Raw genomic sequence first — 12,597 nt, 5'->3', positions numbered from 1 at the left:
ACACACACACACACACACACACACACACACACACACACGGCATGGAGAGGGGAGCTATGTGGTGCATACAGGAAAAGTCAGTGAAAGATGATGATGAGGATGATGGCGAGAGCAGTGAACATTTTTTGAGCACTTACTGTATGCCACGCGTGTACCAAGCACTTTCCTGGCAGAATCTCACCCACTTGGATGCCAGGAGGTGAGACTGCAGAGCCCGTGCTCAAAATACCCCAGCTCTGCTGTTTCCCATGAGCAAGGAGCTGGAGGAGCTTTTCAGTTTAACAAGTGTTTCCAGAGCATCTGTTCTGGGCCAGGCCCTGGTGCTGGATACCAGGGGTACTTGGGGATGAAGTCCCGGCCCCTGCCTTCACAGAGCTTGTCTGTTACAGTCCAGGGTGGTGAGGGGGCAGCCACAGGGGCCGGTGCATAACGGGGCTGTGGCTGGAAGGTTGCATGGGTGGCCTCCAGCCCTAAGCAGTCTGGGGGAGATGCCAGCTTTGCTACTCAGCGGTCAGCAGTGGCATGACCCTGGGCAAGCCCCTTGGCCTCTATAAGCCTGTTCCTCTGCTTAGAATAGTCCCAACTCAGACTGCAAGGAAGGGTCACAGCCCAGGGGGTGGTGGTTATTCTTAAAAGCCAGATTTGTTTGCAAGGCACTGCTAGGCGTGGCCTTGTCTGGAAGGGGCTCATGTCCAGCCAGTGAGACAAGGGATCCTTGATCACTTGAAACCTACCCCCTAAGACTGTGGTTGCTGCAGCATTAGGGAGCTGGCGGGGGGCTCATGGCAGAGTGTAACCAGGGCTGGGGGCTCACCAGGGCTCACTACCCTGCACCTCCATAAACCCGCTGTATGACCCTGGGCAAGTGAGTTAATGTGCCTGGGCCTCAGTTTCCTCTTATGTAAAATGGGCAAACCATGGAAAGTTGTTATGAGGATTCAGCGAAATGACACGTGTGATGTGTTGGGCATACCTGGCATGGATTATGGCCAGTGTGGGAGCAGGAGGGCTTCCTGGAGGAGGGGACTGATTGAGCTGAACCTGGAAAGTATAGATTGGGAAAGGCACTCGGGGGACAGGATCAGCATGTGCAAAGGCTCAGAGCATGCCACCCACAACCTCCTGGAAATCAAGGGGGGGTTCCTTGATTGAAGAGCATGGGTGGGTTCCAGTCCCCGCCTGCATTTAGGAGGAGGCTAGGGGAAGCCAGAACCAATGGAGGCCCACACCTGTGTGTTTCCAGGTGAGATCCAGAGATATATCCATAGAGGAGTGGAAAGGCTCGGAGACCTACAGCCCCAACACGGCATATGGTAAGACCCCAGCCCTGACCCCACCTGCAGGAGCTGCGGCCCTCAGGTTGCCTCCAGGCTACCCCCCAGATACCAGCCACAGCATCCTGGCCAGGCAGCCTGTCCCATCGTCCTCTTTTCTTTTCCCATCTGGAGGGTTGGGGGGGGGTGGCAAATGGGCCCCTAGAGAAGGGGGGACACCTGGCTGGTGAGGCATGTGAGTGCACAGACCCTGCTGTCCCACAGGTGTGGACTTCCTGGTGCCCGTGATGGGCTACATCTGCCGCATCTGTCACAAATTCTACCACAGCAACTCAGGGGCGCAGCTCTCCCACTGCAAGTCCCTGGCCCACTTTGAGAACCTGCAGGTGAGTCAGGCCCCCTGCCCGGCTCTGCCCTGCCCAGGGAGTCAAGACTGTGTCCTAGCTGACGGGGACAGCCAGTGGCCACCTCCCTCCTGTGCTTGGCCTCAGCCCCTGGGTACAGCCCCCAGTGAGAGGCTCTGCCCACAAAGGGAATCAGAGCCACGTTGGGGCCAATGTCTCTCTGCAGTTGTTCTGGTGGGTGCTGAGGGCTGGGCTGTTAGCTCTAGAGCTCTGGCCCAGAGAGGCTGAGCACATCACACAGGGTCACACAGCATGTCTGACGCTGTCTCAACTGGGCTGGGGAAACAGCCTCTGGCCAGGAGCACACCAGGTGGGGAGGATTCCTGGCCTCACCTGCACTCTCTGTGTCCAGAAATATAAGAAGGCCAAGAACCCCAGCCCCACCACCAGGCCCGTGAGCCGCCGGTGTGCAATCAACGCCCGGAACGCCCTGACTGCTCTGTTCACCTCCGGCGGCCGCACACCCACGCAGCCCAGCACCCAGGACACAGCCAAAACCCCCAGCAAGGTGACAGCCCAACCCGCTCAGCACCCACTACCCCGGCGCTCAAGCCGCCTCAAAACCTGATGGAGGGAGCGGCCCACAGCTGCCCTGTCTGGGTCTAGATCTGCTACGCTTTTTAGGAGTCTGTGTGGAGACCGTGACATGGTTGGTGTTTTTACTCAAAATCCAATAAAAGAAGGTAGTTTGGCTGTCTAGTCCCCACCAGCACTTCCGTCTGGGTGGACAGGGAAAGGGGGCCCCCAGCTAGCTCTCAGTCAGCACCCAGCCCCTGTGGGTACTGTGGTGGCAGAACTGGAAAGCTGAAGACAGGCTCCCTAACCAGGGACTCTGGGATTATGAGGTGTTTCACCTCCTGAGCCTCAGTTTCCCTCTTAATAATGTACCCAGGCTAGGAAAGTACTACCTTCAAGTAAGATCTCATTTAATCTTCACAATGTCCATAGGAGGTAGGTCTTGTTATCCCCAAATTATCCTATTATCCCAGATGAAGAAACTGAGGCCTAGCAAGGTCAGGTGCCTGCTGGAGGTCATATATCTGTTGAGTGGCCAGAATTTGATCCCGAGCCTGAACTCTGGACCCCTGTCCTGGCCTCTCCCAGCTGGACCCTACGGAAGTTGAAGGGCAGGAGTGGGGGCCCTCGCTGCTCAGGCCCTCTGGTTCCAAGTTCATGTTCATTAGCGGGGACCCCACCCTTCTTGTCAGGAGACCTTATGATGAATCATTAGTGAGTGGGGCCCGGGCTGAGCTGGCTCTTTAGTTCCACTTCCCCATTTGGAAAGACCCTTAGAGACAAGATAACCAGACCAGCTCTATTATTGGCCAGCTGGAGAGACTGAGGCCAGGAGAAAGAGGGTGGAAACCAAGATTGCACAGCATGTTTTTTTTTTTTTTTTTAATTTTATTTATTTTTACACAGCAGGTTCTTATTAGTTATCTATTTTATACATATTGCACAGCATGTCTTGGTGTCGGTTGTCTTAGTGAAAGGCCCTAGAACCCAGAGAAGCTGAGCACATCACACAGGGTCACACAGCATGGCTGATGCTGTCTCATCTGGGCTGGGGAAGCAGCCGCTGGCCAGGAGCACACCCGGTGGGGAGGAAGCCCTGACCTCACCTGCACCTCTGTGTCCAGAAATACAAGAAGGCCAAGAAGCCCGGCCCCACCACCAGGCCCGTGAGCCGGTGTGTGATCTATGCCTGGGATGCCTCCACTGCCCTGTTTACCTCTGGCGGCCACTGGGGTCCTCATCCCGGGATACAGAGGAGAGAGGAGGCAGTGGTGTTGGAGACCAGTTTAATGTGGACGCTCAAGGCCTGGGCAGCGTGGGGAGCGTCCAGGAGTTGGGCAGACAGGCAAGGTGGGTGGGTCGCTGGCCCACACCTGGCCAGCAGTGGGGAGGAAGCCCTGAGGAGGGGGTGCCGGGAGGTGGGGCGGGCCTAGGTACGCCAAGGGAAGTACCAGAAGAGTGGCCTAGGCCGGCAGACACCACCTTCCCCTGCCCCGGAAAATCTGTAGGCCAGCCCTTGAGAAGGTATCTAAGCCAGGTAGTGAGTGCTCAGGCCAGAGCCTGGCCAGGGGCTGCCAGAGCCTGGCCAGGGGCTGCCAGAGCCTAGGGGCTGGCATCGCTGGGGGCCTCCCCGAGCTGCTGCTGGAACTCAAGGCGCGTCTGCCGGTTGGATTCAAGCAGCTCCTGGAGGCGGGCGTGAAGGTGGTCATTCTTCTCCTCCAGGTGGTCCAGACAGGAGTTGATCTGGTCCAACATGGAGTTGATAGCAGCGTATTCTGGGAGGAAGGGGAAAGGGAGTCAAGGTCCCATATCTCCTCAGGGATCACAGGCACACACACACACACACCCCCACTGCCACTGTCCCCCAGCCTGCCTCTAAAGAGCTTTGGGCAAGTCCCTACTCCTTCCTGAGGCTCACTGTCACCAACTGGAAAATGGCTGGATATCAAAGGAGGAAAGGCTTTGGAGAAATACCTTAGTGCACCAGCTTTTTCTAGGGTTAGGTTGGTCACAGGGAGGTTAGCCAGACAGTGTCCTGCCTGGGAATTCCTACCAGGTGCCAGGTCTCCTCTTTACTTCCTGCATCAGCTGCCTAGAGGCCAGAGCCCATGCTCCTGAGCCAGGCAATCAAGGCCTCTGTCCCCAGGCAGGTCCCACTCTCCAGCCCTTTCTGGCTCCCCCTGCCCTAGCTCCTAGCAGACTCCAAGGCCCTGCTCCCTTCTCTAGCCCCACTTCCCCTGCCTTTTCCTTTCCTCTCTCACACCTGCCTTTGCCCACCTCAGGCCCCTTGAACATGCTGTGGCCTCTGCCTGGAATGTGCCGCGTCCTCCTTCTGTCTTCCTTCCCTCCTCTCCTCCTGGATGAGCCCCCCTCATCCCTCAAGTGTCAGCGTGGATGTTGCCACAGGGAGCCCTCCCACGCCCCAGCCTGATCCGGCCTCTATTCCTGATCCCCTTGCCCTCTCACACCTCCACGGCCCCCACCTCTGGCTCGGCTGCTGTGACCGTGTGCTAGTCTGTCTCCCCCACCAGACTACAGTGAGCGCTGTGTGAGAGGTGGAATGGTCTTATGTTCACTGCTGTTTCCCCAGTGCCCTCAGTGTCACACAGTAAGCATCTGTTGAATGAATGAATGGATGAATGAATGAAGCCTGACGTTCCAGGCTTTCTGCCTTTCCTTAACTGCCCCTGCCATCCAGAATGCCTCAGCCGCTCAAGGACCAGCTCCAAATGCCTCCTCTTCCAAGAATCCTTCCCTGGTCTCCACCAGAAACCGTCACTCCCTCCTCCACAGACACTTCTGACCTGCCTCTCTCAGCCACACAATGTCCCCTAGGACCCAAGGTCTGGGCCTGTGCCCACTGCGGGACCCAGTTCTGAGCCAGCCCATGACTCAGATACACTCAGCTGCCAGCTTGGGACAAAGGGGAAGCGGCTGGCGGTGTGTGGAAACGACCAAGGCTAGAGGAGAGTGTCTGGGATAAGGGTGCAAATGTGTCTGCATTCTGGGGGAAGGGTACCCATTGCCCAGAGTTGTCCTAACTCACAGAGGACAGAGTCCTGGAAAGCCTCTGCTGGATCCTGGAGTCCAACTCCCTTGTGGTACAAATGGGGAAACCGAGGCCCAAGAAGGAAGAGACCTGCCTAGGGTCCTCCACCTGGTTGGTGGCAGAGCCAAGATTCAGACTTGGGGAGCAGGGGCACTTGGGTTTCAGTCCCAGCTCTGCCCCATCCCAGCAAGTTACTACGCCTTTCTGGAAAAAGGGAATAAGAACTGGGTTATTGTGAAGATTTAAATACATATATCAAGAACTCAGGGTCTGGCCACAGCAAGCACTTAGTAGATGGTCGCGATTATCAAGATTTCACATTCCGGTCAAGAGACACAAGTGGGGAGAGAGACGGGGGAGGCAGCTCTCTCCACTACTGGGGCTAGGCTTTGTCTGCGTCAAGTGTCACGGGTACCTCCTGGTTCCAAGTTTTCGCCTTCCATCGGGGACACCCTCCTCCCCAATGCCCTAAGTCCTGTGAATCTGCCAACTTCCACTCAGTGTGACTCCTGGGAGACCCTTCCAGATGCCCCCAGCACAGCTGCCAGCGTGATTACCACACCTGGCCTTTGTTCACCAGCAGTGCCCCAGGCAAACTGGGCAGCCCACCACTTACCCCACTTACTCTACCTCTTTATTAAATGCAGACCTTGAGTGATGAAGTGTTCTAAAACTATTGTGGCGATGGTTGCACAACTCTGTGAATATCCTAAAACCCACTGAATCGTACAGTTTAAATGGGTAAATTGTACAGTGTGTGAATTATAGCTCAATAAAGCTGTTACCCAAAACAAAACCAAAAGCAGACTCCAAACTTACCCCACATTTACTAAGTCCTGCCCTCTAAGTTAATAAACTAAATTTTATTACACTAAAGGGAATAATAACCACTTACAGGACACTTGCATGCTTGAAGCCTACTACTTTCCATACACTTTCTCATTTAATCCTGATACATCTCAATGCGGGAGACACTAACCATTATTGTTATTTTACAGGTGGGGAAACTGAGGCTCCAGAAGGGGAGAAGGGAGCTGATGGCTCTCTCTCCTTCCCCCCCTACCCCCAGCCCCTGCAGTGCTGTGAAGGCAACAGGCTGCTTTGTAAGCAAGTCACATTCGCCAGGGCTCCAGGCCACACCAGCAAAGGTGCCTGGGGTTGCTGACTCAGCAGGGCGGCACGCCCACCCAGATAGCCCCTCCTGCCAAGCCAAGACGGTCCACTCCCGGCCCCGGCCCCTTAGGAGTCTCCATCTCCACAGGGGCTGAAAGAAGTGTCTGGAGCAAATCCCAATCCCAAAGGGCGAGTGACCTGAAGCGGCCTCAGTTTCCCCATCTGTAAAACGGGGCCTGTCGCCCACAGTTCTCGAAGGCTGCGGTTTCCAGGGACCCGCTCGCAGGTGCTCGTCCCAAACCTCCGGACGGCGCTTGCTGCTCCGGAACCACCCTGGGGCGGGGGGATGGGAGGGCTCTGCGGTTCCTTCCCGGTCCCTATCCCGGCCCCGATTCCCCTTCCCAGGAGGGCACCCCGGAGAAAGCAAAGTCGTTTCAGCAGCCCCCCTGGGTCACCTGCTTCCCCGAAGCCGTCGTCCTCGCCTTCCGGGCCCGCCTCCACCGGCATGCCCAGGTCCCCGTTGGGGCCCGACATTGTGGGCTCGGGCGCCGCAAGGGCAGCGCGACGACTGAACGCGGTAACGGTCGCGCCGACAACCGGCGCGGGGCGGAAGAGGGAAGCGGTGGATGGAACTCGGGGCCGGAAGGGCGGAACGCCGCGGCGGGACGCGCCCGGTGGGCCGGGACCCCGCCCCCAAGGCGGAGCCCGGCGGCCAGAGCTCCGCCCTGCCCCGCCGCCAGAGCCCCGTCCCCTCCCGTCCGTAAGACTCCGCCCCCAGACTCGAGCCCCGCCCACACCCTGCCTCACAGTCGCGCTCCGCCCACTTCCGCCGGTCCCCGGGCCCGCCCCTCTCCCGGCGGCCGGGTTGGACCACCCCATGAGAATCTTAGGGTTGGACCACCCCGTGAGAATCTTAGGCGGTGGGGGCTCTGCCCTCAGGTCGAGCAACCCGGCACAAGGGCAGGGCAGCCTGGGACCCCCCCACTCTGCCCCATCCTGCTGCTGGGGACCTGCGGGTAAGCTAGCCGGCGCCTCTGCATGGGAGAAATCTGAGACGAGTTGTTTCCGAGGCCCCCAGTGTGCAGGGAAGATATCCGTTCACAGCCTACTTGAGAGTCACGGTCAGCAGAGTGCAGCTTGTGGCTGTCAGTCAAGGAAGGCTTCGGGATAGTCTGCCCAGCTGCCATCATACCCCACCCTTTTTACCAGCTGGGAAAGGGGACCCTGCCCAAAGTTACCCAGCCGGAAAGTGTCGCTCCTGAGCTGGAACCAGAGGTGTGATCTTGGCCAGGGATACAGCTGAGTGAGGCCCATATCCAGGGGAGAGGGGCTCACTTACTGGGACTCCTGTAGCTGGGCCTCCTGGAGGAGGCCACATGGCTGCTGCAGCCTGGTGCTGGTCTCACACTGGTAGTTCCTGAGAGCAGGCCATCCCTGGGTGGCGGTCAGACAGAGCTACCGATGATGACAATGGGAAGGGATCTTCTCTGTCCCAGGAGCTGCCTTACCGTTTCACTGAGGAACTGTGAGCCACCACTGACTTGGATAACGGCAGCCCCACCTTCTCTTTGAAGCAGGTTGAGTGGAGGCAAGGCCCATGCTGAACCAGTGCAGGAAGGATTGCAGTGAAAACCCCTCACCCAGGTCAGCTGACCCTCCTTTATAATGGGTGGGTACCCTCCCTCCCATCCCCCCAGCTGCCCTCCTCCAGCCAGGCATCCACTTACTTCCCACCACCTGGGGCTACCCCAATATTTCTGTTATTGCTTCCCACTACCTGGAACCGGACACACTGGCCAAATAAAGTTGAAATTTTCTGCCAAAAAAAAAAAAAAAAAAAAGGTACTAGGCCCATGGATGGAACAGGTGGCAGATGGCACCTGGGCCATTCCTGGAGAGGGATGAGTCTTTGGCTTCGGGAGGGTGATGGGAGTGCGCCCGGGGGTAGCCAGGCGCTCTGATGGGTGGATACGTGCATCAGGCATCCCCATGCAGGCTGCATGCATGAGCGCTTGCATCCAACTGCTGTGTCTGTGTGGTGTGTATCTGTACGTGCGTCGGCATGTTTCTGAGAACCTGTATGTGTCTCTGAGGGTCTGTTGCCCGTCCCTGTGTGCCTGGGAGTCTTTGTGTTTCTCCCCTCGTCTGTGCGGTCCTGTGATCTCAGGTGTGATTTCATAACTGGGAGAAAACATGCGCCTGGGCTTTTCTTTGGGTGTCCTATGCTTGTAGGGATAAACGTGTTTGGATTCTGTCAGCATGTCCACATATGTGACCTGTGTTTCTGCTGTGTCTCTGCGCACTTGTGTGCTACACAGACACAGGTGTTTCTGCTTGCATCAGAGGACACAGGGCTCTTCTGTCTTAGTGAAATGCCAGGGTCTCAGGGAGGGCCTCTCACTGATCAGCCAGCCCTCCTTTCTCAGCCCTGCTCACACCTCTGCCAAGTGTTGACCCCGCTCAGCTCCTCTCTTTCCCAAGGAGACAACGCAGCCCCAGAGAGTACCCCCTCCCCGACCCCGGGGTGCCCGTCCCATTGTGGGGACCAGGCAGGGGAGTCACTTAGCTTATCCTGTTGAAAGTCAGACTCCACGGAGAACTGGGCAGGGTCTGCAGGACGCTGCACAGCCCCCAGCGGGATCCCACCATAGCATTCAAGGAGTGGCCTTTCTCCTGGGCCTGAGCGTGTGCCCGGGGCCTGGGGCTAGCGGTGTGGGCAGAGGGAGGCTTCCCTGGTGCGAAGGAGAGGAGAGCCCGGCCAAAGCCTCATCCCCCAAGTGGCTGAGTGAGGGTGGGAGGATGGAGAGCTGGGTGGCACAGGTGGTGAGGCCCCTACCTGGCTGGCCCCTTCTCTGCTCCCAGAAGCCAAAGCGAACCTGGACTCTGCCCACCCCACTCCTATGGTCGAGGTCCACGTAGCAGACCCCAGGACAAAACAGCCACTACCCCAGCCAGCCCTGATGGGGGGAGGGGGTGTGCTTTGGCGCTGCCCCGCCTCTGGCATCGCTGTTCGCCTCTCACCCCTCATCTCACAAGCCCTGCCATCACCCCCTCTGCAAGGCCCGCGTGGAAGGCTGAATAACAGTCCCCGAAGATATCTGGGTCCTAGTGCTTGGAACCAGTGAATGGTGCCTTATTTGGGAAAGGGGCCTTTGCAGACTTGATTACATTGAGACTTTGAGATAGAGAGATTATCCAGGATTATCACAGCTCCAGTATCTCCCCTTCCCCCAGCCAAGGGTGAAGGGGTAGGTGTGCAAGTTTGTGGGTGGAGAAGCCTGGGTTTCTTCAGAACCCCACCCTCTCTGACCTCTGACCTTGCAACGGAAGAAGAGGCCAGGGAGGGGGTTCCTGTGTGTGGTGCAGACAGGGAGGGGCTCCAGCTGCGGCCTGTGGGTGAACAAGGGCTTGTCGGGCCCAGCCAAGCGGACGGTACAGGTCTGGAGCCCTCGAGTCTCCTGGAATCTGAATTCCTGGCAGCGAATCCCCCTCCCTGCCACCCCCGGCTCTGCCCCTGGTGGTCTGGAGGTCATCATAGAGGAGAGGTGTGGGTGAGGACGAGATGCTGAATGGGGTCAGCATGGACACTGCCACCCCCTAGGGGCAGGGGACCACCCCTGGCGACCCTCAAGCTGGGCGTGCTTCTGCCCCACCCACTGTGCACCCCTCCTGCCCTGGCTGCTGTCTTCCAGCATCCACAGGAGTCCTGGTGAGTTGAGGGTGACAGCACCTCCGCCCTCGCAGCCCCCATCCAGCTCCCCGGCCCTGGCTGGGCCTCTGCTGTGGCACCTACCGCAGGTGATCGAGTGTGGGAATGAGGTGTGGCCCCATCAGTGTTTCTGTTGGACTAGGCATCCCTCAAAGGCAGGGACGGGCCTGGGGGTGGGGTGGGGGTGGGTGGAGAGCTAGGAAGTGTCCAGCCAAAGCTGGCCGTGGGTTCTGTGGCCGCCATCACTTGCTGAGGACCACAGGGGGTCCAGGAGTGATGCTAATGTGAGCCCATCCTTTGCCTGTCCTCCTCCCAGGTGGCCCAGGGGTCAAGGAGCACAGATTGGGGACCGGGGCATGTGTTTATTTAGCAGGCAAGGTGGGGCTCCGGAGAGCAGCTGGTGGGCAGTGCCATGAGAAGGGTCTCTGGACTCTCTCCTGTCACTGGTGTCTGGGCTGGTGGGGACAGCTGGACACCAAGCCGGGCAAAGGCTGACAAGTGCGCCCGGGGGTAGCCAGGCGCTCTGATGGGTGGACACGTGCATCAGGCATCCCCATGCAGGCAGAGAGCAGAGAGACAGGAGGCCCCTGAGAGGGAGACGGGGAGGTAGAGACAACAGCAGTCCTGGGCTGGGGGCAAAGGCAGGCCTGCACCCTGGCTCCCATCAGCCCCCTCCCCAGCCATACTCACTGCACCCTCACTGGTCATCGATGCACTGGTCTGTGGGGGAGAGAGTCTGTCAGAATGGGCAGGTGTGTGTGTGTGTGTATGACCCCTGCCCACTGGGACCCCTGCACTGCCCCTGGGCACCCCAGGCCCCAGCCTGGCCCAGCAAAGGCATATCTGGGGGTTCCCTTCAGGGCTGGGGGGCTGGGGCAAGGGACTGGGAGAAGAGCCTGAGGACGAGCAGACCTGGGGGACTCCTGTTCTCCAGAGGAGGCAGGTGAGGCCCAGCCACACATCAGCTCGGGCGCCCAGGCCTCCTGCCTGTTTACCTGCTGACCCTGGCAGCCCTTCAGCTTTGGGGAGCCAGTGGCTCCCTGAGTGGCCTAGCTGGAGCCCCCTGCCCAGTCCAGGCTGCCTGAAGACAAGGGTACTTTTCAAGTCAGTGGTGAGCGGCCTCAAGGCGAGGGGGAAGGTGGCCTCGGATGAGGGGGTGTGAGGAGGAAGTGGTCTAGGATGCTAGGGCCTGGGGTGTTGGGGAAGTGGCCTGGGGCAGGGACACTGGGGGAATTTGGACCTGGGCCTGAAATTCTCATCTGTCAGGGAGGAACCCTTGGGGCCCAGATCCCTGGGTGCCCCACGGATCCTTGGGGGGGGGGCAGGGTCTTCCTGAGCCCAAAGTGGCTCCCAGGGGCTCCAGTGACTGGAGTAGAGGACCGAGCCCCGCCTCCCCCGCTTTCCCTGGTCGGGCAGCATCAGGCCTGGGTAGCTCCCACATCCCCTTTTCCTCTCCCCAGCTGGCCATTACCGATTGGAACAGGGAAGAGGATGTAGTCATCGGTGAGGCCCAGGGATCTGGCAAAGCGGATGAAGCGCTCCTCCAGTTCAGGGCTCAGCTCCTTGGTCCTCCCTGTGGCCAGATGGCCAGTGAGTGGCCGGCAAATACTCCATGAATATCGTTGAATGCGCGAACAACACCTCTGATCCCTTCCTCATGGAGGGTCTGCAGGGGGACTTCCCTCCCTGGCCGCCCACAGGGACTGCAAGCTGACACTGGAGAGGACCTGGGGGGCCGGGTTGGCGTGGGCCTGTCCCCCGACAGTGTGGCCAGGAGCCGGGTCCCCGAGGCGGTGGGGAAGACCCACCGTAGAGGGTGGTCTTGAAATACTCCTGGTTCTTGTACACCTTCTTGAAGTACACTATGGCAAACTGGTTGTAGTTGGTAGTCGCCACTTGCACGGTATAGCTCTGCACCCCGGGGAAGCCTGTGGAGAGGAGGGCGAGGGGTCAGCCTGCCCAGGCTGGGAGGAGGGAGCCGTTCCTTTCTCCCTGGCCCATCTGCAGGGGCTTCTCCCACAGAACAGCATCTGTGTGGACGGGCAGGGAGGTCTGTGCCCCTTCTTGGAGGACCCTACCCCCCCCAGAAGCCCAACCCCAGGGCCCACCTCATTCAGGACTCACCCTTAATATTGCCCAGGGTGAACTGGCCGGGTTGGGAACTTGGGACAAAAGTTCTGATCCAGTGGTCACAGCGCTCGTCCCTGTGGGCGGGAGAGATGGGTGAGTGAGACCGGAGTGGACGCAGGCTTGGACTCCTTGGGCTGGATGAGGTGGGGGCCAGGGCTGTAGCTGGAGGGGGTGGGACTCTGATGCCCCTGGCCTGGCCCAGCCCAAGACAGTCCATCCCCACCACAGCAGGCGGTCCCTACCCCACCCAGCTGAGATGGGCCTGCATCTTCCCCTCTGAGCCTACCCCTGTCTGTCACTGCCTGGTCTGCCCTGGGACATCTGACCCTGCTCAGACCCTCCCTCCAGCACCCACTGTCCTTTCCTCTTCAGGGCTGTCTCCCCTCGGTGGCCTTCCCTACA

General features: G+C 59.1%; 3 protein-coding genes across 4 annotated transcripts in view; 1 reads left to right on the top strand and 2 right to left on the bottom strand.

Moving 5' to 3' along the window:
* Positions 1–2,246, top strand: part of CIZ1 (CDKN1A interacting zinc finger protein 1) — a 17,904-nt gene extending 15,658 nt beyond the window's left edge. For both annotated transcript variants that reach the window (XM_007471759.1, XM_007471760.1), the window contains exons 15-17: positions 1,244–1,313; positions 1,539–1,660; positions 2,031–2,246. In XM_007471759.1, the coding sequence (XP_007471821.1) occupies positions 1,244–1,313; positions 1,539–1,660; positions 2,031–2,246 (408 nt within the window). The remainder of the gene's footprint in view (positions 1–1,243; positions 1,314–1,538; positions 1,661–2,030) is intronic.
* Positions 2,247–3,796: 1,550 nt separating this feature from the next.
* On the bottom strand, positions 3,797–6,956 carry BBLN (bublin coiled coil protein). Its single transcript, XM_007471758.1, has 2 exons — positions 6,812–6,956; positions 3,797–3,969 (listed from the first exon to the last, which is right to left on the bottom strand). Exons 1-2 carry the CDS (start codon positions 6,888–6,890, stop codon positions 3,797–3,799), a joined length of 252 nt encoding a protein of 83 aa, XP_007471820.1. The 5' UTR covers positions 6,891–6,956.
* Positions 6,957–10,762: 3,806 nt separating this feature from the next.
* The window catches only part of LCN2 (lipocalin 2), a 4,014-nt gene continuing 2,179 nt past the window's right edge, over positions 10,763–12,597 (bottom strand). The window contains exons 3-6 of the mRNA XM_007471757.1: positions 12,190–12,269; positions 11,874–11,993; positions 11,537–11,638; positions 10,763–10,785 (exon numbers count right to left, since the gene is read on the bottom strand). Of these exons, the coding sequence (XP_007471819.1) occupies positions 10,763–10,785; positions 11,537–11,638; positions 11,874–11,993; positions 12,190–12,269 (325 nt within the window). The remainder of the gene's footprint in view (positions 10,786–11,536; positions 11,639–11,873; positions 11,994–12,189; positions 12,270–12,597) is intronic.

This window comes from Lipotes vexillifer, unplaced genomic scaffold (genome assembly GCF_000442215.2).
Source record: "Lipotes vexillifer unplaced genomic scaffold, Lipotes_vexillifer_v1.1 scaffold98, whole genome shotgun sequence".
NCBI lineage: Eukaryota > Metazoa > Chordata > Mammalia > Artiodactyla > Lipotidae > Lipotes > Lipotes vexillifer.
This window is presented reverse-complemented; position numbering and strand designations above follow the sequence as displayed.

Bases quoted from the DNA above. Each gene is read 5' to 3' on its own strand.
- BBLN (XM_007471758.1), bottom strand. From the start codon at position 6,890: ATGTCGGGCCCCAACGGGGACCTGGGCATGCCGGTGGAGGCGGGCCCG. The intron at 3,970-6,811 runs GTGACCCAGGGG...CCTTCCTCCCAG, and splicing joins CGACGGCTTCGGGGAAGCAG to AATACGCTGCTATCAACTCC.